The following is a 27043-nucleotide window of genomic DNA, read 5'->3' as shown; positions in this document are numbered from 1 at the left end:
CTGTAAAAACTACTACATCCTGAAGACCATATATATAAGTGTGCAGTTTTTTTTGCAGCAAAACAAATTGCCAGTTGCTCTTTCTCTATCTGTGCATAGTCTTGCTCAGTATTGTTCATTGATCTGGACCCAAAATGTACAGGCTTGCCATTCTGAAGCATACAAAAGCCAATAGCATCCTTTTGATGCATCACATTGGATTTCCACAGGTATATCTGGATCAAAAGGTGCGAGAACCTGAGAACTACAGATAATTGTTTTTAAATCTTCAAGTACTTTTGAATGACTCTGAGTCCAATTCCAAACTACATTCTTTTTTAGAAGTTCTCTTAATGGAGCAGTTAATTCAGACACATTTAGAATGAAACTTCTTAAATAATTTATCATTCCGAGCATTCTCTGCAGTTCAGTTTTGTTAGTTGGATTGACTAATTTTTTGATTGAATCTATTTTGTCAGGATCAGGTGACATCCCTTCTTTTAAAAATTTTACCCCTTAGTACTTTACTTCACTTTTACAGTACTGAAACTTGCTTAAGTTAAATTTTATATTGTACTTTCGAGCCCGCTCAAACACTTGTTCAAGAATTTCATCATTTTCTTCTTTAGATCTGCTTGCTATGCAAAGATCGTCGAAATAAACTGACACCCCTGGTATATCCCCAAAGTATTTACTTACAAGCCTTTGAAACATTTCAGGCATACAGGACAGACCAAAAGGAGCTCTCAGAAATTTATATGTTCCAAATACAGTTGCAAAAGAACAAAGGTTACTTGATTCCTCGTCCAAGCGTACATGATAAAACCCATCCTTTAAATCTACAATAGAGAAATGAGTTTTGTTGTTTAGCCTAGGAGAAATTTCATTCAAAGTTGGAATTGTGAACTTCTCTTGCACAATATTTTTATTTAACTCTATTGGATCAATGCAAATTCTTAAGGACCCATTGGGCTTTTCCACCACAACAACATTACTTACCCAATTTACTGGTTCTTCAACAGGTTGTATGATGCCTCTTTTCACAAGAGAGTCCAAGGTCTCTTTAAAATTATCTTTGATTTTTAGAGGTAGCCTCCTTGCAGTACTAATTGTGGGTTGTGCTCCCTCTTTTATTTTGATTTTACATTTATCCGGGAAACAGCCTAATCCTTCAAAACATCTTTATTTTCCTCAAAGATTTTTAACTTCTCTTTCTCTAGGTCGGTATTACTAACCATTTTCATTTCTGACACTGTCAATTCGTTTTAGTAGGTTAAATTTAATACATTTTTCAAGTCCTAAACTAGGTACCATGTTTTCATTTTTTACAATTAAAAAACTAACTATATCAATCTTTTGATCGGTTTCAATTTGAACATCGATTATACCACAAGGCTTAATGGAAAACCCCCCAAATGACTGCAATGTGGTGTTACAGGGCTTCAATTTACTAGGTAAGTTTAGATTTCTTAAATAGCGAAATGGCAATACATTGACATCTGCCCCACTGTCAAGTTTGAATGTTATTCCTTTTCCTTCTACCAGAAGAGTCTCATACCAAGCATTTTTATTTTTTATGCTATCAACCACACAAAGGCTATTAATGTCTGATTCATGATTGTCTTCAACTGACATCATGCTATTATCACAAACATTTTGCAAATTATTACATTGTTTTGAACCAAGGAATTTATTATTATTTCGGCAAACACTAGCAAAGTGGTTTGGCTTACCACATTTTTTACAGATTCTTCCTATTGCAGGACACATTCCATGATGGATACCACCACATCTATAACAATTATTATTAGTTTTGCCTACCTGTCTTTTGTAACCTCCTTGTGACGTGTTATACCCCTGCTGCTGCTGCTGATTAAAACGTCGTATTGCACTCATGCCCTGTCCATCTGTAAATTTAGAATTCACGACCGTGTCACCTTCAAAATTGTTTTGATCTGTTTTACCTTTATTATTGACAAGTCATTTTTCTGCAAGTTCAGATGTTTTACAGAAGTTGATTACTCTACCAAAACTTGTATCTTCTCTTAATAGTTTTTCCTGCAACTCTTTTACTTGCAACATCTTATTAGATTTCTGAGGTCTGCGTAAAACGAGTCAAAATTTTCATGAGGTAGTTGTTTCCTTGAAAATAAAAGATGAATGCTCATGGTCATATTTTGTTTTGGTACACAGTGTTTTTCCAATGTCTTCATCACGTTTTCAACAGTTTCAACCACAGACTATCTTTTATTGAGTTGTACAATTTCAATCTTTTATTGAGTTGTACAATTTCAAACCATCTGTCCCCAGTAGATTTTTCAGTCTGGCTAATTGAATTTCCTTACTTTCTTTCGTTGTTTTTGTAGCAATAAAGTAAATGTCAATTTCTTCCTTAAACTGTTTAAATTTGTCTGAAATGTTTCCCTCCGATAGGTTGAGTGGATCTGGTTTATTGAACTCCATAATATTTAAACTTTACTTTCTCCTCTTCTATTTAAACTTTAATTTTGTTCAAAATCGACTGCGCCATGATTATTAAACTAAAATCATAGTTTTGTATTAACTCTCTTTATTAGAAACCAAAATTAAAATATTTACAAACACAACATAAACAAATGAATATTAAACATATGTTATTTGTCATAGACAAAATATTTTCTTGCAGTTTTAATGTGAAAAATCATCTTGTAAACAAATGTTGCGAGGCCAAATATGTTTTATTTCATCATAGGCCTATACGATATGCATTTTAAATCCGATAATTTTACAATAAAACAGCAATTGTGACGATGTGAAAAGCGTTGAAGTGAGATTTGCGCCGATTCGCACACTGATTATAAGTAGCCTACAGTAGAGAGTAATAGCTTTGACTATCCTTATATATAATTCTGTAAGACAAAATTTTTACCAGAAAATTGTGGACGTCTGGTAGGTCGCAGAAAAGTGGGAGATGTCTTAAATTAAAGGTCTTGACCCCAGGGACTCCCAGAATTCCCATAAAGATACCATAAAACGAGATATAACGTAAAATTTTCTCCATAAGAAAAGCATTAGAAGCCATTTACTGCTGATTTTTGTTTACTTCAATACAGCTGATCGTGATTTATCATGAAGCCAGTATAAGCAACGATAACATTAATTTGGATTACTTATTTGCCAGTCAATTCTGCAACGTACTATATAAAACCAGGGATAACGTTACCTGTAAAAATTAAGACTTTTTAGTTACGTTATGGAATGGGGAAATAAATAATTTTACTGTGAAACTTTTCAAATTTGTGTATTTTTAACGTTTAACATTAAATAACCACATTGACTAAATAATTAACGATTCAAGATTAAATGGAACACTTCTGCTTTGTTTTTATTTCAAAACATATGTTCTAGATTTATTCTACACTTTCTTTCTTTTAAATTTGAGATTTATTGTAGTGTTTAATCAATACTTTGTATGAAGTGGAATAACCTCAATGGCTTTAGAAAATAACCTAGAAATAAAGATGGAATAGGTTCGTACAGGAAATATATATTTGTTAATTAAGTAAGTACTATGACAAGTTTGAATGGGAGGAAAAACAATATGCTTGGAGATTTTAAACAGGTACTGTCTGTTGCTCGCAAAAGAGTTAAGAATCAGCCAATGATTAGGCAGGGGTGCCCATCCCCCCCTAGACTCATGACGCAACCCCCCCCCCAAATTGAGCACCAGCCCCCCCCCCCCCCCCACCATAAATGAGAAACATTTCCCCCGTTCAGCATTATTTGTAAAACTAAAAGAAGTTTTATAATTTTTTTTTATTTATTGAAAATTCAAACCCAGTTAATCTATATAAATAAAGTTAGTTTTGTCTGTACGTTGCTCAGAATTATACATATTTTGGGTTATTTTTAAGCTTTATACATTAAAGAAGTAGAAACATGTTTATCTCAATTTATGTCCGTGTGTCACGGCCCAGAAGGCATTTTATGCAGCTTACCCTAAAGAAAACTAAAGTACCGATTATGATTCTAATGGTTTAATTGTATTTACAGGATTGGCGAGTGTGTGCCATTAAAATATGGCCTCACTATTTTGGAAATAAAATTAACAGACGATCAAAAACCCAATTTTATGTGACTTTTTCAACTTTTTTCTCCATGTTTACTATTAGTCATTTATTAAATACTAATAATCTGTTAAGAGAACACGTCATACATGATATTACAGCCTTAAAATTCAGCTGTTTTGATAAAGATTCCTTTTCCTAGCTGTCACTGATATGTTTACATAAATGTTGTTTACGAATACTGTGTACGACCTAACCATTTCCGATCAAGTTTGTAAGCAAATCCAAACGCAAGAGAGATTAATAACCGTGTGGCTTACATAACGGGTTTGATTTATCACGGGTACTAATATGTAACTGTAAATTAAATTAAATAACTAGCCATCATCCAGATCGGGAACCGGAGATTCTGTGTGTATCTAGTTGTACTTGAATTTTGATTACGGGGAAAAGACTGTGAATCAGTGTTGTACAGGACTGGAAAACTTATCTTTATATATATATAACATTAGAGTTATATAAGTCACCTCAATTTAAGGATTTTTTTTATTGCCAGAATATCTACATAGCGTTCGTAACCTCTGCTTAATGATTTGTCAGCGTCTTTATCTTGATATAACGATCCCCTCTTCCTCCCACATAATCGTTTTGGAAACATTACAGCTCCTTTGATGAAAATGAAATGGAAAAATGACTTCAACTTCAACGCTTGCACCAACAATCGTCTGCACCGTTTTACACTTATGTCTGCTGGGCGCTGTGCGCATATGTCGCAACCGATTTCAGATCCAACAGCTGGGGAATGATGATGATAATGCTTAGTAAACTGTGACTGAGTGATTAGTAACCATGGTAACTTTATTAAGGCTGTGATTGGGCAATGAGTAGGCCTAAATATGGCGACTTGTTGAATTAGTGTATGAATTGAAGAGAAACCGAATAAAGAACAGAAGAACAAAGAAAAAGAATAACAAGATTGTTCTCGTTATATTCTTTTTTAAGAGTGTTTTTATTATCTCTAAATATAATTTTACACTTTTTTATTACTTATCAATTCCTATGTTGTGATACAGCACCTACGAGTAGCCTATCTGTCTATCATGAGCAGTAGCTTATAACACTTTCTAAGGTTTAATATTTACGTTATTTATAGCAATGCAGTGTTTGGCTAGTTATTTTAGTTGAGTTTGAGTTAGCTATAATTTTAAACGTTGCCGTTTGTACAACTGAACCAAGATCAATTATTTGAAATGTCATTATTGCACAATAATAATGATTGTGAATATTGAATTTCGTTGATAAAAATGCAAATCGTGACGTTAATGGCTGTTTACAGCGTTTTAATGAGTTCAGGGTGTCTACTACATTCTGAATAAAAAATTCATGGACAATTCCCGTACATTTAAGGACCTTTGTGTCGGTGTGATTATAGAATAATATTCCTGATTTGTCAAACTGTATTAATCTTGTTCTTCATTGTAGTTGTTCCAGAGAGAAAAGTAAATAATAATAGACAACAATTAAATTTCAAAATAGAAACTTATTGAAAGTAAACAAACATACACTTTAGGTACAGCTTTTATAGTGTAACAGAAAAACGCAATCATTGTCTCCTGCAGTAGCGACAAAATCCTAAATATCTCCATCGGTCACAGAAACATCATAACATAGCTTATCCGATCCAGGTAGATTAATTTGGCAATATTCGCCCTGGCACAACGTTAGGTTCTCAACTACTTTTGAAAAAAAATCTTTAATGCATAATGAATATTGTAACTCGGTTCTAGGTACAAAATCGGTATGGTAAGTGGCTACCAGTAAGCACAGAGTAAGATTATTGTCTTTTCATCTGCAAAGTTAATATCAACACATAGCAATCATTAGTTTATCTTAGGCCCAATTACAACTTACTTAGGCGTTTTGCGCTTAGTATATTTTACAGCTCTTTCAAAGAATCAAAATACCCAGGCCTAGGCCTAATTATTTAGGAGGCCCTATATAAACTGAGTAACAAACAATGAGGTTATAATATCAGCAAAGTCACTACAATATCATCATTCTAGTTCATAAGATTTAGATTGCTTCAAGCATACAACGCAATAAATAAATATGGGAAATAAAAAAAATTGAAACCTGAACGCCAACAATGTACAAAGATACATAAAATGCAATGACATAATTTGAAACCAAGTAGGCCTACGTAGAGATAAAAAATTAATGCAAACAACGAAACAACAATGCTTGTGGTTTTGTCAATTGAAAGATAAAATATCCATAAAAAAGGGTTTAACTTACAAAATAAGACTATAGATTAGTTACATGTTTTATATGAAACCATAAACAGCAGCGGCTTAACAGCCATTATAAAACTTATTATTTCCATGATAAAATATGTTTGGGATCTAATAATGATTACCCTAGTAATAAATAAAGAAGTTGTAAAGGAATAAAAGTGATACAACTTTTATGAGCTAAGCTACTACTGAGTCAACAGTTCTTGGAAGTACCTGACTTGACACTTGATTGTCGTGATAAAATATTAATGGGTTTGAGACTGCTAATGGGGTTTTTATTGCATAATTACTCTAGTAATAAATTATGAAAATGTAAACAAACATCTGATAAACCTTTTATGTGCTCCTAACCAACTAGCGATCGATGAAATTATGGCCCATTAAAAATTTAAGGACATAGTCTGGCATTTAAGGACAATTCCCGTACATTTCATGGCCAGTAAAAAATTAAGTACAATTCCCGGTTTTCCCGGATTTCCCGGTTGGTAGACACCCTGTGAGTTTGTCATCTGTTTTTATACTATATTGGATTAACCGTATTTTTCATTACCCCCCCCCCCCCCATTAACTCAGGTAATCGAGTATTTAAACAATAGTGTAAAGTATTGTAGCCTATGCTACTTAATTGTATTTTAACGAGTTTTATGTAAACAAAGCGTTATGTGCTAAGTCGCGGTGTAGCTGGACGTGTCTGTACCACACGTTAACTTTATCTATCACAGCAGTTGAGCCATTCCGTCTTCCGTGCCCTCCCTCCTAGATCTCACGTCTTGCTAATGTTGAATAATAACTTCCTACACGAATCCTAAACCATCCTAAAATCCTATTATAACTAATTTAATTCAATAATATGTAATTATAATTAATAGACTTTCTATCTGGTGACTTTGTAATATATTTTTGATTGTCGTCACGTTGAACTCTGTTGCAATTAACTTTAGCCACCCCCCCCCCCCCAATTTGAAATTTTGCACCCCCCCCCCCAAGAATTTGAATGACGAAGTCTGCGTCACAGCCCCCCCTTGTGGGTACCCCTGGATTAGGCTTAATTTCATAGAATATGTAACGTCAATCGCACCTTTAAGAGGAATACCACAACATAAACTTTCACTAATTGTAGTTTTTTTATGTTGATCAGAAGAAATCTAGGGTTAAGTTTGGTCAATGGGATGCCTTTACTTTACACTAATAAACCCTAACAAAAGAAGTATAAACTTAGAATTATTAACTGAGTAGGGATGCTAATTTAGCGGGTTTGGCAAAGAACTAAGCTTACCTCAAAACACCTTTATTTGCCTTTTCTTATTTGACGAAGACAATTTCCTAAGTTCCAATCAGGGAGGTCTTTTTTATCACAATCAACCACAAGACCAAAGCTATCTTAATAAACCATCATTTATTCAAAAACAATTATATGTTTGCTGTCTTTATCAGACTTAACACGTTCGTTAAAACAATTATATGGAATTTACGTTCGCATAGACCTGCGTCGACTCGTTTCTCACAATAGACCACCGACACATATTTGCGTCAGCTGGTCAGATTGAAATAGACTAACGACGCACAGTTGCGTCAGTGTTCAATGTTATTAATCAGCGTATTTTTTAGCAACGGTCTATTTTAAACCCATGATTTTATCGTATCGGTCTAGAGGGATATCTGCCGCAAATGTGAGTCGCTTGGTCTGTGGATATGACGATTGGTTACGTCACACAACAGTTGGCAACATTGTTGTTTACATTGTGTATTCCGCGACATCACAGAAACAGATGTAAACGTTATAACCTTAGCAGTTTTGGCTAGTGTTTAGTGGAGTTTCTTTATTTGTTTGTGTAAAAGCTTGAAACAACAAAATTTACGACGCTTACGTGCGTCGCCTGGTCTATTGAAACGAAAATGTAATCTTTTTAATTGGATTTCGTTAAATAGACTGACCGACGCGTATATGCGGCGTTTTAAAATTTGCTCAAAACGATAAATAAAAACAATATTTATTGCTTACTAATTCACTTAAGGTTAATATGAAGTCAATTAGTCCATTTAAACGATATTTCTCTTTTGGTCTGTTGGCAATGTTATTCCTATATCACTTGGTCTGTAAGCAATGTCATGATCATTCCTTTTGGTCTGTAGGAGTGACCAGACTGACACAAATGTGCCTCGCTCGATAGTGAACGTGTTAAAAGCTATGTATTTATTCAAATGATTTATTAAAAATAACATCATCAAAGGCAAACAAAGTCAAACAACAAACTGTTTTTTACACAAAAGATATGGCGTACAGGGATATCTATTCTGACACAGCGATAATATATTTCTTAGTTTGTTTAAATATTGGAATAATTTGTTTTAAATTATGTATTGAGCTTTTTAGGGATTTATGTTCCTACAAGCCACTAGTTAATATAATAATTCAGTATCCAATAGTCAATGGTAATAGTCAATTGAGAAGTGAATACCTGGTCAACAATACCACCTTCCATCGCTTGCCTCTTCTAAAATAAAACGATATTATCAAATAAAACTCACAGTAGGCCTACATATAATATTACTTTGGTATCCTAACATCATTAAACGTATCAATTTCACTGAATCAATTGCTAAATAAATAAGAGTAAACAAATAAAAGTAAAAACAATAACATATAGTTTGTTTTGAATTAGCTGTTTGGTTAAAATAACATTCATTTGAAAAAGGAACTGGTCACATGTTGAAGGAATTTAAAAAGTAAACACACTAGTAAAGCTAGTGACGTAATTATCTATGTTAATAATCCATACCGTTATCAGTTCTAATATCTGTAATAATTACACACCTATTGAATCAACCTACATAGTAATTTCCCATATTAATTTATTAAAAGTATTTTATAAGATATTTATAGTTGAAATGAAAGTGATATTTTGCCTACATCAGCGCCCCCACACGCAACCACAACTAAACACACGCCAAACAATTTTTTTTTTATTTCATAAAAGGATGGTTTGTTTAATTAATTGCAGTATCCTAGGTCAATGATGCCGCTGTTTTCAATCTATGTCATCAATCAGTTTATCTTTGGATAAAACGCGGCTGAGGTTGTGGTGGTAATTTAAAATCGTGATTCCCGATTATTCTTGATCTCCTTTTCTATGACATCAATATTTCTGAGCCTAATCCAAACAAATTGTAAGCAGACTAACATTAATTATTGTAAACAAAAAGCTACCAAGACGAATTAATACATGTAAATATTGTTATTTTCCAACTCTTTCCTAAAAAAGTTGAGTAGTAAAATGATTTGCATATCCTTTTCTTTTAAAACTCGTGTACAGAGCCTCGATTTGTATACAGCAATGGTTTTACTTATCTCTGTGGTCTAATTATATCTACTTATCATACTTATTTCCTATAATCAATGACCAAATCAGATTAAATAAAATAACCTAATAGTTCTATAGAATATTTTCATATTTAACCAGCTGTGGGTTAAAAGAAATTATATTGCACTAAAACAAATCAAAGATTGCTTTACAAAATAATTTGAACATCCTAGTATTTTACTATTTATATTAAATTAATCTGTCATCCTCTTACCGAAGAATTGAAAGTATCAATGATCATCATTACACATAGTATAAATGTCAACAGAGGCGTCACGTGAACCATAGATTTGGGGGGGCACATTGATATGACACCATCCGGGGGGCCTGGGGGGGGGTTTGGAAAAATTTTGATTTTTCGTACTTAAAAGTGCTGCTGTAAGCCTTAAATCCTATGAAATACACATGGTAAACAGCTGAGTGTTTTTTACAACTTTCAATGTAAATTTGAAGGACCCATTAAATTTTACCATTAAATTAGATTTTTATTTTGGAGACGTGACTGTTAAAGAACGTTTTGTTATATTTACCTCAAAACCAATGCATTTAAAATAGCATTGGCCGTAGTCATAGAGAATAGAGAATATACAAAGCACACTCTTTTGCAGCTGTCATAATAGAAAATATCAACTTATGAATACAATTTAGTAACAAATAGTTCAGTTAAAGTTAATGTATGTAATACAATGAAAACATACAATGTATTATTTAAGTTATTACCGTAAAAATAAGTGTATTTAAATTTTACATGGTAATTTTTGTTTTTGTTTTTTTTTTCGTATATAGGCCTAAGCCTATATTCTGAAAGTTAAAAACCAATAATATCTTTCAAGAAAACTAATACTATACCAGTATTTTTTCTGAATGGTTGCAAAATAAAATAATATTTTATACTTTTAAAAGTGTATATTTTCACAATAAACAGATTATATATATTAGCTTGTTTAATAACAAGGGAGCATATTCAGTTAATGGAGCATAAGCCTTCTTTCAGTTAGGTACTTTAGAAAATCATTCAACTAAGGCATTTAGTTTTTCTTCTTGCATGTACTTAGATGTCATTTCCTGTTCAATAGCCATCAGTGCAAGTCCACCACGTTGGGTGCTGATGACGGGAATTCCCGCCATTGCTTAACATTGAAATAAATGCAATTTTCATGTTCAAACATGTCAACTCATGCCGACTCAACTGTCGTGTCTGTCGTGCGTGTAATGGCCGGCCGCGCGTCTTTCTGTATCTTAATGTATTTGTGCGTGTTAAATGTTATATTTGTGTACTTTGACGACGACATTATGTTCAAGTAATTTTATGTTTGACAAGGCTTGAAAATGAAACGTCAGTTTCGAAACTAGTCGCTGCTAAAAAGACTAACCTAGGATTGACGACGTAAAGGTACGTAACCTATTTTATATTGTCTTAAATCAATCCTGGAGGCAATGCTGAATAAAAAAGATAAATTATGCACGTAACAAAGTAGTATCATAACAAAGATATTTTACTGATAAACCCCATGTTATTACAATTTTAACGACAAAATTATGCGTAGAATATAAATATAACTAATCAGCCACAGTTCCAACATAATTATCAGAAATAGTTTTTTGCCGTGGGAAACATCAAGCAAACCGTCAGTCGTTGAGTAGGTACGGTTCGCGGTGATATCTTGTGTTGTACTCACTGGTCGCCGTGTGTATTGAATATGACTATGAAATATCTATACTGTATTATGTTAACAATTATGTACAATCACTCCACTTCCTCGCATAAGACCAGCTCGTTATCATGACTAAAACCCTTTTATGACTTATGAATTTAAAAATAGATTAAAATGTTCCAAAGATACCGTCAATGCGTCATTTGAGGCGTTCACTCCAAGGCACGGATTTCCCGACGGCAAAATCCATTACAGTACCTATTCTAAATTGAAAAAAAATGTCAGTTGCACTAATATTTTTGGCTGATGGCACTTTTCATCGAGAAACTGGTGATTTATTGGATGTTAGTAAAGTTTGGATGGTAGCTATTTGTTTGGTAATGAAAGCAGAACAAATCAAATTTTCAGTTCGAAACTATGCCCAAAGAAAAAAACTATGTTTTCCTACTAGTAAATATAATAAAATACTAGTAAATCCTTCCTACCTACTAAATATAAACGCATTGTAATGAAACTGATTTTAAAAATCGCAACAACACAAAATGTAAATTAAAAACCATAGCTGTTAACATAAATAATATTACGAGCTAATTGCAGAATATTATTTACGACATTTTACAGTTAGATTATTATAGAGTGGAAGAATAACGGAAAGAATATTCTTTGTTTACAGCCACGACTAAATCCAGCACACACATACGATTTTTATATCTAATAATTAGTAGGTACCTCTAAATACATTTTAGTTTCAATAATTGTAGGCCTACCATTTAAATAAGTTTAGTTAAAATTATCCTATCCAAAAATCACCATCCCTAATTATCGGGCATTTATACAAAATAGGCATTCATCCGGTTATAAATAGGCCTACCCGGTTATTTTATGTCATGCATCTGAATTGAATTATAATAATGCACACAGAAAAATATATTTCACTAAAGACTTCCATTTTCTGATTTCATACAAACGTGGATTGTTGTGTTTATAAATCATTAAACTTAGATAGATTATCATAGGCGAGCATTGGGACAATGAAATACGGGAAAAATAATCGTTTTGGACGTTTTGGTTCAGCCTTTTTTCACGATCATCCTATTGTATGGAAGTGCGTATGTCAGCAGCAGTCACATGTGCTTCACATGTGTTTCCAGACTGTTGTTACTGGTTGTTACCAACGTCTCAACAGAAATTCCCTGCGAATCCCTGTCATTAGGCTCCGCTACGGATTTGGTCTCGACCTACAATGGGCCCGGCTTTCACATCATTAGGCTCTGACTCGTGAACCCATTTTTTGGTCGTCGCTTATATAGTCCGGGACCAGCGTCTGGTCGCGGACTATGAAGTCCCGAGCTCGTGAACCGCCCCTTAGACCTGGTTTTCTGTATTCATTAAGAAATTGCACTGCCTTAAGATGCATTTCACTTTTTTCATGTTTTCTGAATTTTTCAAGTGCCTTTTTCCAATTGTTCACACCAACTTTAGTAAATGATTCCTCTCCCCGCCCAGACTTATGGTGGCAAAACAATCGGCATGGATAACAAAATGCAGCATCCAAAATAGGGCTGTATTCAACCCAAGAAAATTCATTGTACCAAGTTTTTTTGAATTGCCTTGATTTAGAATTAACTTTGCTTACCTTGAAGCAATCAACAGGCTGAAATGGACCTTTTGTAATGTGGCATCGCTGTGTTTATGCGGTAAAGATGGCGACTTACCGGGACAGTCATCCGCACTACTACTTTGAGCTAAATGTTTATCTCCTTGCTCACTTGACTCAACAGTTACACTTGACTTAACACTTTTTTTAAAAAAAGACAGCACCGAAGATTGTTTAGACATGTCAACAGTAAAAGATAGATATGTCCAGTCACCATTCAAGTTAAACTGTGCAAAACAGGTGCAGTGACGAAACGAGAACCTATAAGTTGACGGTTGCTCTCTCTGCCTGTACTGTGTGGAGGGGTGGGGATGACAGATTAGATACACAGTGCACAGGTTGACCAACCTTTGCCCAGCCAAAGAATAAAAAGACGCCGCCTATTCAACGAATGGACAATTTCAACACTTAATCCGAACTCTTTGTTTACCAAATGATTCCAATATTGAAATTAATGTAATAATGATTAAGTATAAAAACAGAAAGGATTGTAACCAACTATTAATACGGTAAAAAACTTAACTCTTTCTTTATATGAATAACTTATTGTGAGTGCCACTTTAGAAAAAATTTTTTATTTGGATTTTTATTGTAGGTTTTCTAAAAAAAAAAAGATAGCTATTTAAGTTGGGGGGGCACGGGCCCCCCCGTGCCCCCCCCGGCGTGACGCCTCTGAATGTCAACCCTTATTATGTCTTTTGTTTTCATTTTTATCCAAATGCAGAATTTGTGTCGCAAACGCTGAATGTTTACAGCTGTTATGTTAAGCAATTATATCACACCAAAAGCTAGTTTAGAATTTTAGCGTCGGCTGCTAGACTTAAAAAAAAATAAAACTTAATTTCTAAAAAAAGAGACCCTAAACTAAAATTATGGCTTCGACATTCCGTAGTTCTTAAAATTATCTTTCTTTCAACACAAAAATCATGAAAATCTGTCAAGTGATTGATTCAGAATCGTGAAATAAAAAAACCCTGTCACGTTTTAATATTATAGATGAGTTTATAGTTGATTTTTCAGTATAAATGATAATAATATAATTTTTGGTCCTTTTTTGTTTTTTTTTTTACCAGTCCATGGTCATGTATATGCGACCGTGGACTTAAGAAGGGGTGATGAACTTAACATTTTACAAAAAAAAAAACTTTATTACCCTCCTAGTAGCAGCATGCCTAACTTGTTAAACCTAGTGTTATGGTAATACACAACCAATCTGATATGTTTAATGAAATATTTAATTGAAAATCCAATCAGGTAAAATGGAAGCAGGTTTGCTGCCATGGGGGTTTTGTTTACTGTCATCTTAAAATAAACAACTGTATTTACAAAATAAATTTCTTAAAATAATCGACAATTGTATTCTTTATCTTCACAGTTGTTGCCGGTACAATGACCCAGGTGGAGGTCACAAACCATGGTAATATTGGTAATGTCCACTTTTCAGGGCTACTGTAATTTATATCTATGGTAAGATAAACCAAAGTAAATTTCCTTTGACTTAGTCAGTAAAAATCATTATAAACAATAACTATACAGGGAACTATATGGTTTTTCTTTTCTATATGTGAATATGATAACTCGAACAATTGAGGTTTGATTTTAGCGAATTTCCCATATAGGGAATAAGCTATTACCGTAGTACTCATGGTAAGACCTGGACCCGGGACCGATATAATTTTTTGTTTTGAGGTCCCTAGAGGCCAAAAACACCATCCGTTCAAATTCATATAGATTTATATTTATATATATATGTGGGTGTGTCCGTTAGCGCGATAACTCGAGCAAAAATTATACGATTTTGATGAAATTTGGTACAAACGTGTAAACCTACGTTTATTCAAACGAGTTCGCGAACCAGCATAATCGGACCATGGGAACGGGGGTTTATGGGGGGTAACGTTTTTGTAGAGCTTAAAAAAAGAAATAATTTAGTATACTGAAGCCTTGTTGTATGCCTAACGGTCATAGAGAAAATTCAAAAATAGTGTAATTTAAATTTCCCATGTTATTCTTATGGAGAAAATGAAAACTGTTGTGGTTTACTTGTTTATGGATATATGTTGATAAAATTTGGCAAATTTATTTATTTCATCCTTTACTATTGACGTATGATCAAAACACACGTTTTACCTTCCCCATAGCAGCAAACCTAAGCACTTGTTAAATCTAATGTTTTTTAAATTGGGAAAAATATGTCTTATTCATGGAAATGTTTGAGTAATAATGTAATCAGACAAATTGAAATTCGCTTAGTCTGCAGGTTTGCTGCGGCGGGGGTATTGATGAAATTTGCATGAATGTTTTGGGCTGGATACACTTGAATGGGTTCTTGAACTAGCAAGAAAGGGTCATAAGAACAAAGTGTTACAAATTAGTTATTGACTAGGTCAACAATCTGTAGGTGGCTCACGTCAACGACAGTTTTGATTTTAAAACCGTCGGATTTAATAACATGGGGATTGGATGTCTAGTTGTATCAATAGTCAAATACAGTCTAACCTTGATATAACGAACCTCGATATAACGAATTCCTTGATATAACGAATTTTTTTTAATCCCCTAGAACCCTCCATAAGACACAATGTATATTTTACCTCTGAACAAACCATATTAACAACCTTGATTTAACGAATTTTTCGTGATTTCGGCTAAAATAAGACACCTCAATATAACGAATTTATCATTGTCAGAACCTCTACATTGCGAATTTAACCTCTGCATAACGAATTGTCTACGTCTTTCCCTCGATATTACAAATCCCCCACCCCATTATTTTTGAAAAATCTGTTTCTTTATAAAATTAAATGGAAAGGTCACGTCATCGCTTGCGCTAACATTCGTCTGCTCCGTACACATCTCTGTCTACTGTCGCTGCGCGCGCTATGTTGCAACTGAGAACTGATTTCATTCACCGAGGACTGATGACGACGTAATGTTTAGTAAGCTGTGATTGGGCGATAAGTAACTATGATGAATTGTACAATTTTTGGATAAAGAGAAACCTAAGAAAGGATATAAAAACAAGAGCAAAGAGAAAGAATAGCAACATCGTTATATTAACATTCCTTTTACGAGTGTTTTGTTGGCTATGATTATACACTTTTATGACTTATCTAATAATTTATTGTTTTCAATACGATTTGTTTCAACTAGCAACACCAATGCTATAGTTAATGATTATTATTGACATTCCTCTGTTGTGATAAATCAGTACTGTACTGTAAGTAGCCTACCGGCCTATCACGAGCATTAGCTTACAAAACTTTCTACTGTTTGTTTTGTTCTTTACATGGTTTAAGACTACGCAATACAGTGTTTGGCTAGGTTTTAGGAGGGTTAGAACAAGCTGTGATTTTAAACTTACAGTTGTTAACCTGTACCAAGGTCAATGCCATTTTCATGATTGCGCAATATTCAAGATCCCTCCCCTTTATTATGCCGGATAATTTAGGTTCTACTGTACAATGTAAACACTGTACTGTAAAGTATTGTAGCCTATGCTACTTTAATTGTATTTTAATGAGGTCAAATCCCGACCTATATTGACCGACGCTGGTTCTGAACCTCGACTTAGCGAAATTTCTGCAAACCTAACCTCTATATAACGAACCTCTTTTTAACGAAATCCTTGATATAACGAATATTCAGTTCGGTCCCTTCAGATTCGTTATACTGAGGTTGGACTGTATAGTAGGCCTATACTGTACAGAATACACCATACAGAGACTGTATCACATCAACTAACCACATTAGGCCTTTAAAACCCTAAATTATTTTAGAACCTTAAAACCAAAACCATAAAGTGAAGTTTCATGCACTTAAATAACTGACAGACCAATCATAACATAAAAAGTTTTTTGTTGGTTGGAGAGTTAAAAAAAAAAACACAATTCCAATGCAATTACAACATCTCTGGAAGACTCTAGACAAATAATATTCTTTTCTTACCTAAAATAACAACATACAAAACAATGCAATTAATATTATATACTGCATTTACACGATGCCAGTAAAGCAGGCAGATTAAAGGGCAGGATAGTTGCCTCTAATGTATTTCAAGTTACCTGAGGCAAGTAACCTGCTCGCCAACTAGCCTCGTGTAAATACGGCTTAAGAAACACCAGAATATTACAAGTCATCTAGCTGAATCTGCATGGCAATACAAGTTCTGCCTACAACTGCTATGACCTTGGTTTAATCTTTTCATTGACCTACATTCATCTATATTGATTGGCACACAATTGTAAATAAGAGTATCTATATTAGTATAAGCCTTAATGCTAAGTTGTACCTTGGTATGTCTCTTTCTCTTCACAACTCTCTTGAGATTCATTTTCATGAGCCAAACTAAGTTCTCCAAGTTGTATGTCTATTGACTGGTCATTTGACACATTTCCCTCATCCTTTCCCTCTTCTTCATGCACTTGTAAAAACTCTTGCATAGGTGCTGTGTTCAATTTTTGGTTGACTGCCTTAACACCATTGGGAATTGGAGTTCCATATAAAGCTGGTCTTGTTGAAACTTGTCTAAAAAGTTAAAAATTTGACTGATTATTTGAAATCACAAAAATCTATATGCTCTATCTTGTTAACGAATTTCCCTATAGGGAAGTAGACCTGGGACCGGGATCGATTTACTTCCTCATTTTCATGTCCCCAGAGGCCAAAAACACTATTTGTTCAAATTTATATATACAATTTATATGTACTGTACCGGTATATATATATGTGTGTGTTCGTGAACGCGATAACTTGAGTAATTTTTGTCCGATTTTGATGAAATTTGGTTTAAAGGTTTAAGAGTTAAGAGTTGGATAAACTTGAATGAGTTCGCGAACCAGCATGATCGGACCATGGGAATGGGGTTTTACGGGGGGTTTTATGGGGTAAAAATTGGTTTTTCTTATTTTTGACTCTCAAAACTTAAAATTTCTCAATTTCTCTCAAGACCTTTTTAAAGAGCTTAAAAAACCAACAATTTTGTATACCAAAGTGTTTTTTTACAATAATTGGTAACGGAGGAAATTCAAAAAATTGTAAATTTAAAATTCCCATGTTATTCTTATGGAGAATCCTTATATATAATTCTGTGAGTCCCCAGGGACTTGGATAAAATAGCAGAATTCCCATAAAGTTGCCAGAAAAGGAGATATGACGTAGAATGTTCTCCATAAGAATAGTATTAGAAACCATTTACTGCTGGTTTTTGTTTACTTCAACACAGATGATCGTGATTTATCATCGAGCAAGTACGCAATGTTAACATTTAGATTACTTATTTGCCAGTCAATTCTGCAAAGTACTAGGCCTATATAAAACCAAGGATAAGGTTACCTATAATAATTAAGACTTTTTAGTTAGGTTATAGAATGTGGAAATAGATTATTTTACTGTAAAAAATTTAAATTTGTGTATTTTTAACGTTTAACATGAAATAACCACATTGACTAAATAATTAACAATTCAAGATTAAATGGAAAACTTCTGCTTTGTTTTTATTTCAAAACATATGTTCTAAATTTATTCTACACTTTCTATTTTTTTTATTTGAGATTTATTGTATTGTTTGATAAGTATTTTGTATGAAGTGGAATAACCTCAACAGCTACTCTAAGAAAATAACCTGGGAATAAAGATGGAATAGGTGTACAAGAAATATATACAGGGTTAGTAAAAAGTGTGGAGACCCCCTGTTATTTTTTTAACGGCCCATACTAGAAAAACTAAACTCGGCACACCATTATGGCATGTTATTAAGTACTTTTTGGGCACAACCGCCACTTGGTGTTCACCCCCAAACTGGGCAATTTTGGGGTAAACTAAAAAATTTCAAATACAAAGACCCATCGAGTGACCCCTCATTTTGAAGGTCCTGGTAAAAGAAAACCAACAACGCAAACTAGAGGTCTCTATCTCAGCTCAGTACAAAATGGCAGCCAATTGAAATTCTCATAAGTTCCCAAACCCAAAATGGGGGATTTTGGGGGAAACTCAAAAATTTTCAATGATAAGCCCCATCGAGTGACCCCTCATTTTGAAGGCCATAATAAAAGAAAACTAACAACGCTAACTATAGGTATCTATCTTAACACAGTAAAATATGGCAGCCAATTGAATATAAAATTGCAAGTTATTTCCAATTTCTAAAGATTTCAATCAGCTTCCATTTTTTACTGGATTGAGATAGAAACCTCTAGTTTGCGTTTTTGGTTTTCTTTTACCAGGACCTTCAAAATGAGGGATCACTTGATGGGGCTTATCATTTAAAACTTTTGAGTTTCCCCCAAAATCCCCCATTTTGGGTTTGGTAAGCAAGTGGCTATTATGCTTAAAAAGTACTTCATAACATGCCAAAAAGGTGTGTAGAGTTCAGTTTTCCTAGTGTGAGCCGCTACAAAATTTACAGGTGGTCTCCAGACTTGGAAAGCTGCAAGTTAAATTCAATTTCTGAGAATTTCAATTGGCTGCCATTTTTTACTGGATTGAGATAAATACCTCTAACTTGCGTTTTTGGTTTTCTTTTACCAGGACCTTCAAAATGAGGGGTCACTCGGTAGGTCTTTGTATTTGAAATTTTTGAGTTTCCCCCAAAATCCCCCATTTTGGGGATGTACACCAAGTGACGGTTATGCCCAAAAAGTACTTCATAACATGCCATAAAGGTGTGCCGAGTTTAGTTTTTCTAGTATGGGCCGTTAAAAAAATAACAGGGGGTCTCCACACTTTTTACTAACCCTGTATAATTGTTAATTAAGTAAGTACTATGACAAGTTCCCAATATTGTTTGGAGATTTTAAACAGGTACTGTACTGTCTGTTGCTCACAAAAGAGTTAAGAATCAGCCGATGATTAGGCCTAATTTGATAGAATATGAATCGTCAATCGCATCTTTAGGAGGAATACCACCACATAAACTTACACTAATTGTAGTTTTTTTATGTTGAACAGAAAAAATCTAGGGTTAAGTTAGGTCAATGAGATGCCCTTACACTACTGTAATGTTGTTAAACCTTAACAAAAGGAGTATAAACTTAGAAATATTAACTGGGTCTGGGTAGGGATGCTAATTTAGCGGGTTTGGCCAAGAGCTAAGCATACCTCAACAGACCTTTATTTCCCTTTTCATATTTGACGAAGACAATTTCCAAAATTCCAATCAGGGAAGTCTTTTTTATCACCACTAACCACAATACCAAAGCTACCTTAATAAACCAGTATTTATTCACAAGCAATTATATTTTTGCTGCCTTTAGCAGTGTTAAACCTATGCAGTTATTCGAATGATTTATTGAAAATAACATCAACAAAGGCAAACCAAAACAAACAACAAACTGTTTTTTACACAAAAGATATGGCGTACAGAGATATCTATTCTGACACATAAATAATATATTTCTTAGTTTGTTTAACTCTAGCAGTGGCCAACAAGCGTATTACACTCACTCGCCGTGACGCCTTAGAATGGCCACCAGCGTAATACGCTAGTATGGGCCGAAAGTTCTTTAACGGTGAAAAAACCGCTTATAATCAACTCTGATGTGAACAATCTATATATTAATTTGAAACTGTTTTTCTTTGTGACGCTATTTTGAGAGAACGGCTGGGCGTAGAAACTCGGTAGAGGTGTCTAAAGAAAGGTCCTGGTCTGTAGATGAGCCATCAAAAGAGAAACATGGAGAATTCCCTCGGGGCTCTGCCCCAGTGGCCTTTAAATTCCCATCCCATGTTATTCTTATGGAGGAAAACGAGGTTTTTGTCACAGCTAATTTGAGAGAACCGCTGGGCATAGAAACTTGGTAGGGATGTCTAAAGAAAGGTATTGGTCTGTAGGTGAGCCCTCAAAAGAGAAACGATGTAAATTTCCTTGGGGCTCTGCCCCAGAGGCCTTTAAAGTTCACTCTGCAATTTTGTTTACATTTCGACCATATGGATAATTTTACACTACTTTTAATGAACCAGCTGTTAATATTAAAATTGTTTACTGAAACTGTTAAAATTAAATGTTTACATTATTATTTATGATTTTAAATGGATTCTCCACTGCATGGCAAGTTATAGTTTCAACAAAATGATGAATTTATGATACGTTTGAAATGTTTTGTTTAAAAATCTATGCTTTATTGCTCTTAGAAAATTTTAAATTATGAAATAAGTGTGACTTATCAATTTCAAAGGAACATATAACTATTCCTTATCGGGTTAGCTTATATATATTGTAAGGTTGGCACTTGCCTTTTTTCCTACTTTCAATCACCATTTATTTATAATTTCAAGAAAGAACACCTGAGATTCATTTATTGGTATAACAGTTTTTGATAATCGGGTTGAAAATTGTGTCATAGATGAGTACGTTGAGGATGGGAGCTGTGTTCAAGTTTTGGAATAGACTAACTACGGAGTCTATGGTTTTGGTAAAGTAGGTGAACTAATGTCAATTCAGGTATTTAAAAAAAATGTGTACACAGTTTTTACTTTGATGTACACATGTAGCTAGGTTGAACAACGCATCTAAACCTCACTACATACAAAACATTCGGAAACACAACAGTGTCATCACATCTCATCGCATTTGCATAATTTGTTACCAATGCTGGACTAGGTTATGGATTTGGTTCCGCAAATGTTCAAGATTTGTGATAAAATTTCCTACAATTATGGTTCATTCCAATCCACGAAATACATGCACAGCTTTATGTGATCTATATGGCCAAGGCAAAACTACCACATAAGTTAATGAATTATCAAGTAAGAACAGGATCAGGGTGTCCACAGAAAATTTGTCATTAATTTCCATGACTTTCCATGACTATCCATGACCATTTACCATCGATTTCCATGACTCACGAACTTTACTCAAATTATAATATAACATACACACACAAATAAAACTGCCTAGATTTCGCAGAAACTACTGAAATATGTATTAACAGACAACAATGGAGTACAATGGTACAACAATGAACTAATACAAACTCAAAAATCATAAAATAATACAACTGTAATAAATTGAATTGTCGAAAATTTGTGAAAAATCCTAAAAATGCTACAGTAGTCGGAGTTACGGCGGACTAGAGCATTGAATAGTTCCCTCAAATCATCCATCATGGGGAATATCCATGACTTTCCATGACCTTTTGCCTATTTCCATGACTTTCAATGACCAGAATTTTTTTCCATGACTTTCCATGACTATCCCTGACTTTCCAGAATGTGGACACCCTGAGGATGATTACATACATGGGTCGATGTGGCAAGAGAAGGATTTAAAATTGCTGAGATCAAAGTAAGAATGTTACTGCTTTCTGGAGAATCAGATATTTTTATAAAAAAAAGATGAAGATTTACATCTTTTAAGATAGTAAATCCGGATACAATCTGAATGATTTTCCTAAAGCAGATGGAATTAGTGGTTAGTAATAAATATTTACTCTTTCCGTAACATGACAGACTAATTATATGAACTCATTCTCCCATATAGTGAAAGTGGCTTTGGTATGAAACAAACTCATCATACTTGGGAATAACGAATAGAAATTCTATCGAATAGAACTATTCATTAGTTTTTTTGGCTAACTTCTATTTTATTCGTTTGTTTTGAAATTAACTAACTAATAACTTCTATCAGTTACTTTTTACGGGACTAACTAATAACTTCTAACTAGTTAGAATTTTCAACTACCTTTCCCAATTATGCGGAAGCATCTCAAATACTGGTTATTTATTTCACGTGATCAGTGAGGGTTGTTGCGTGCGGCCGTGAGAGGTCAGTGCCCTTGTAGACAAACAACGCGGGGGGTGGGGAAATAGAAAGTCAAAGTCCAGTTGCTTTGGAATGCAGTGGGCCTGTGGAAGGGTAGTGACGGCCATTATCAACACTTCAAGCTCTGATGGATGGGAAGGGGAAATGTTTGTTTGGTGATTGATAAGTGTCAAAACATTGTCTTTAGTTGATGTTCATTATCTGACAAGTTTTATGTCATTTGTTTATGTTGTAGTAATGTAAAATGTGACAATGTTTGATTAAAACACAAGTACCAGGGGACCGATCCTGCTCGAGGTGTTTGATTTGTTCAAGAGGTAAAAAATAGAGCTTATAAGCCTACAAATATTTTCAGTCTTACTACGATTAATTAAATAGTAAAGTCAATTCGTTTTTGTTAGACATCCACTTATCCTCAATTTAGTCTACAAAACTTTTTAATTTGGACGATCAATCTTTAAAATGTCCACAATAAGCTTCAAATCAATATAAAACTCATGATACATAACATCTGTTATCTGACGACCGTTATTGCATTAAGTCACTGGGATCGTGGAACGTTGCAACTATAATTACGGGATGGTGTAATAACGCATCAATTCGTGCGGTGCATCGTCGAAAAATACAAATCTCCTTGGCCTTTCCTTTAGATTTTTAGTTCAATGTCAGTGTATATTGTTTTGCAGTAGAACACTTAATGTTTTTGAACAGTCGTAATTATCCCTTTGGTTAGTATGACATCATACAATGCAAATGTATTATACAAGCAATTTTCAATAGCATTAAAATTGGAGGAAATCGTAGGAGCCATTTTTTAAATCATATCTTGCGCAATCTTTACTCATATTATAGTATATATTAGTAACCAAGATGTGACATTAAAAAATACTTTAAAACAACTGCCCAACGAACAACTAATTTCTACTAAAACTAACTTTATTTTCTATCAGTTAGTTTTTCAACTAACTAATAACTTCTATCAGTTACTTTTTAAACTAACTAATTTATAACTTCTATCAGTTACTTTTTACGGGACTAACTTATAACGTCTAACTAGTTAGAATTTTTGACTAACTTTCCCAACTATGAAACTCATGAACAAACAATTATAAGACTCCTAAAAAACCTTTTGGGCAACCTAAGGCCGATAAAAAGAAAGGTAGGAAATATTGTGTTAAACGAATTCATTAATTTTGTTTTTTAGGGAACACAATCGTCATAGGCCTACTTATTATTGCTTATCCTCCCTTCATGTTACTAAGATTTTAATGACTTCACTCTATCCAACGCAGTTAGCTGAATTTACATAAAACCTCAAGATTAACCGTCGATTTCGACGGGGTTCCACTAGTATATATACCATTCGAAAGATCACATTCTGAACTTTCGTTTTATTATATAAACAAACCCTGTAGCAGGTATATAACAATGTCAGGACGATTAGAAATCAAATGATTTTTTGGCGCGGCACGACTTTTGCAGCTGACACTTGAGAACTGTCAAAACACGACTTGTTTGGCATTACCCTGATCGGGTAATTTTCGTCATGGGATGTTGCAGATGGTACCACTGGATAGCCATTGATTTTATTTTCATTGTAGTATTGATATTTAGACGAAATATTGATTGCACAACAGGTACGATTTTTATGAAAACAGCCGTTTTCAAAATTTATAACAAATGGCCAATTAGCGTAATACGCTAGTTCGGAAAATATGAATTACATACAGTGTAAGTAATTATTACTAGTCATATAATATGTCATTTTGAAGAGGAAGAAATGCAGCTTGTGATAGTGGCAGCCCTGCGCTCAGGGTTATTTCCGTCTGATCACATGAAGATGACCTAAGTGCGTCACTACTCCACTACTGTCAAGGTCTCATACACAAAGTGCCTTGTATTCGCCATTGCGTGTTGTTGCCGGCGAGTTTTCGCTCTCGTTTAATCCGTGATTTATTACTGAATTCGTTATTATTTCGTATTGTTAGAGAAATTTGTGTGTGTATATAATAGTAATCTTCATGCATTTTACCATGCATGAATATTATTTACTGAATAGTGTGAAATTGTGTTTATAAAAGGTGTATTTTTCTTGCGGTTGTATTTTGCGGTTTTCCGTTTATTATATTATTATGCCCCTAACATGTAAAAACAAAAATTGTTACCCAACGTGTTATACATTTTTATGTAGGTAACTGAATACAGTTAAGATTATTATGTTGGTTTGAATTTAAAACATTTGGTGCAAAAGTTTTATACTAAATACTATGATTTTTTTCACAATATCGCTAAAATATAAAAACATTATTTTTTTTTATTTTTACCATAAACTTTATGACCTTTTTGGACTCCTTACTTTATTAGCTATACAAACATGTATATATCACTATTAGTATACTTATATATTATATAACTTTTTACAACACAAATTAACACTGTATACGGTTTTCAATTTTTTCGGTTCTCCGTTTGTTATATTTCGCCCCAAAAAATTATATATAACAAATATTTACCTAACATGTTATATATTTCTATGTAGGGAATTAGATTGTCTACAAAATTTATAAAATGAATTTCCCATAAAAATCTGTAGAAAAAAGTTTACCGCTTCTAGTCTACGGCTGCTTTTGAAGTTTAAAAAAATCTTATATTTTATTTTTTTCACTTTACCGAAAAAAATACACAATCTAACTCATTATTATATCACTATTTCTAGATTCCCCTGTTCTTTCCGAACAAAATGAATATGAGGTTGGCTAGGTTTACTAGTACGGTTGAATTTTGACGAATTTTCAAAAAAAGGTCTGCAAAATCCCCAAAATGGGTTGGCTATTCCCCACTTCCAACATTGGCCACTTCTAAGGTTAAATATTAGAATAATTTGTTTGATTTTATTGAGCTTTTTAGGGACTTATGTCCTACAAGCCACTAGTCTACATATTAATTACGTAAGCCGATTCTTTGCGTCAAAATTGTGGGCGACTGGAAAGTCGTAGAACGACGGGAGAGACTCAAATTAAAGGTCTCTGACCCCTTGACGGCGGGAAAAATAGTGAAATTCCCCAAATTTTAACAAAAAATTAGATATAAGGTAAAATGTTCTCCATAAGAATAGCATTAGAATCCATTTACTGCTGATTTTTTTTTTCAATACAGGTGATCGTGATATATCACTAAGCAAATGAGCAATACTAGTGGCTTGTAGGGACATAAGTCCCTAAAGCGCTCAAATGTAAAACAAATTATTGTAAGAATTATATTATCTATGTGTCAGAATAGCTATCCCTGTACACCATACCTTTTGTGTAAAAAAATTGTTTGTTTGTCATTATTTGCTTTTGTTGACCCTATTTTCAATAAATAATTTGAATCACTCTAGGTTTAGCCTAACTCTGATAAATGTAGCAAACTAATAATTGTTTGTGAATAAATACCGTAAGGTAGCTTTGGTGTTTGGTCTTGTGGTTAATGGTGCTAAAAAGGCTTCACTTATTGAAATTTTGGAAATTGTCTTCGTCAAATATAAAAAGGCAAATAAAGGTGTGTTGGGATAAGCTTAGTTCTTCGTCAAAACCACTAAAGCATCCCGACCTAGTTATTATATCTAAGTTTATACTCCTTTTGTAAAGGTTTAACAAAATTAGTGTAAACTAAAAGCATCCTATTGACCAAACTTAACCCTTGAGTTGTTTCTGATCAACTTAAAAAAACTACAATTAGGGTAAGTTTATGTGGTGGTATTCCTCCCAAAGGTGTGATTGACCATATTGACACATATTCTATCAAAACAGGCCTAATCATCGGCTGATTCCTAAATATTCTGCGAATGGTTAGGGTTCCATTGCACAGTTGTTATCGAAACCAATAGGCCTAACGAAATTACTTTTCATCAGCATTGACTTGCATATTTTTGGTTGGTTTTAGAAACGTAAAGAAATAGGAACTATCTCTAGGTTTTAGTCTTATAAACGGATGCTCTCATTTCTATACATACAATACATGCTAGGCTATATTATTTGAACCTTTTTTCTTGGAGCAACAGACAGTAACTGTTTAAATTCTCCTCCAAACAACATTGTTTTTCCGCCCAATGGAACCTGTCATAGTATTTACTTATTAATTAACAAATATATTGCTTGTACGAACCTATGTAATCTTTATTCCCAGGTTATTTTCTAAGAGTAGCCATTGAGTTTATTCCACTTCATGCAAAATATTGAATAAACACTACAATAAATCTCAAATTAAAAAAAGAAAGTGTAGAATAAATCTTGAACATATGTTTTAAAA

General features: G+C 33.7%; 1 protein-coding gene across 2 annotated transcripts in view; it reads right to left on the bottom strand.

Moving 5' to 3' along the window:
• Positions 1-27043, bottom strand: part of LOC128983524 (interferon-inducible double-stranded RNA-dependent protein kinase activator A homolog) — an 87752-nt gene that overhangs the window by 5680 nt on the left and 55029 nt on the right. For both annotated transcript variants that reach the window (XM_054402826.1, XM_054402825.1), the window contains exon 3: positions 17285-17520. In XM_054402826.1, the coding sequence (XP_054258801.1) occupies positions 17285-17520 (236 nt within the window). The remainder of the gene's footprint in view (positions 1-17284; positions 17521-27043) is intronic.

Source organism: Macrosteles quadrilineatus, unplaced genomic scaffold, assembly GCF_028750875.1.
Source record: "Macrosteles quadrilineatus isolate MER2022 unplaced genomic scaffold, UCM_ALF_1.0 Scaffold_1__1_contigs__length_201487025, whole genome shotgun sequence".
Lineage (NCBI taxonomy): Eukaryota > Metazoa > Arthropoda > Insecta > Hemiptera > Cicadellidae > Macrosteles > Macrosteles quadrilineatus.
The sequence above is the reverse complement of the archived record's forward strand: the minus strand, read 5'-3'. Positions and strand labels throughout refer to the sequence as shown.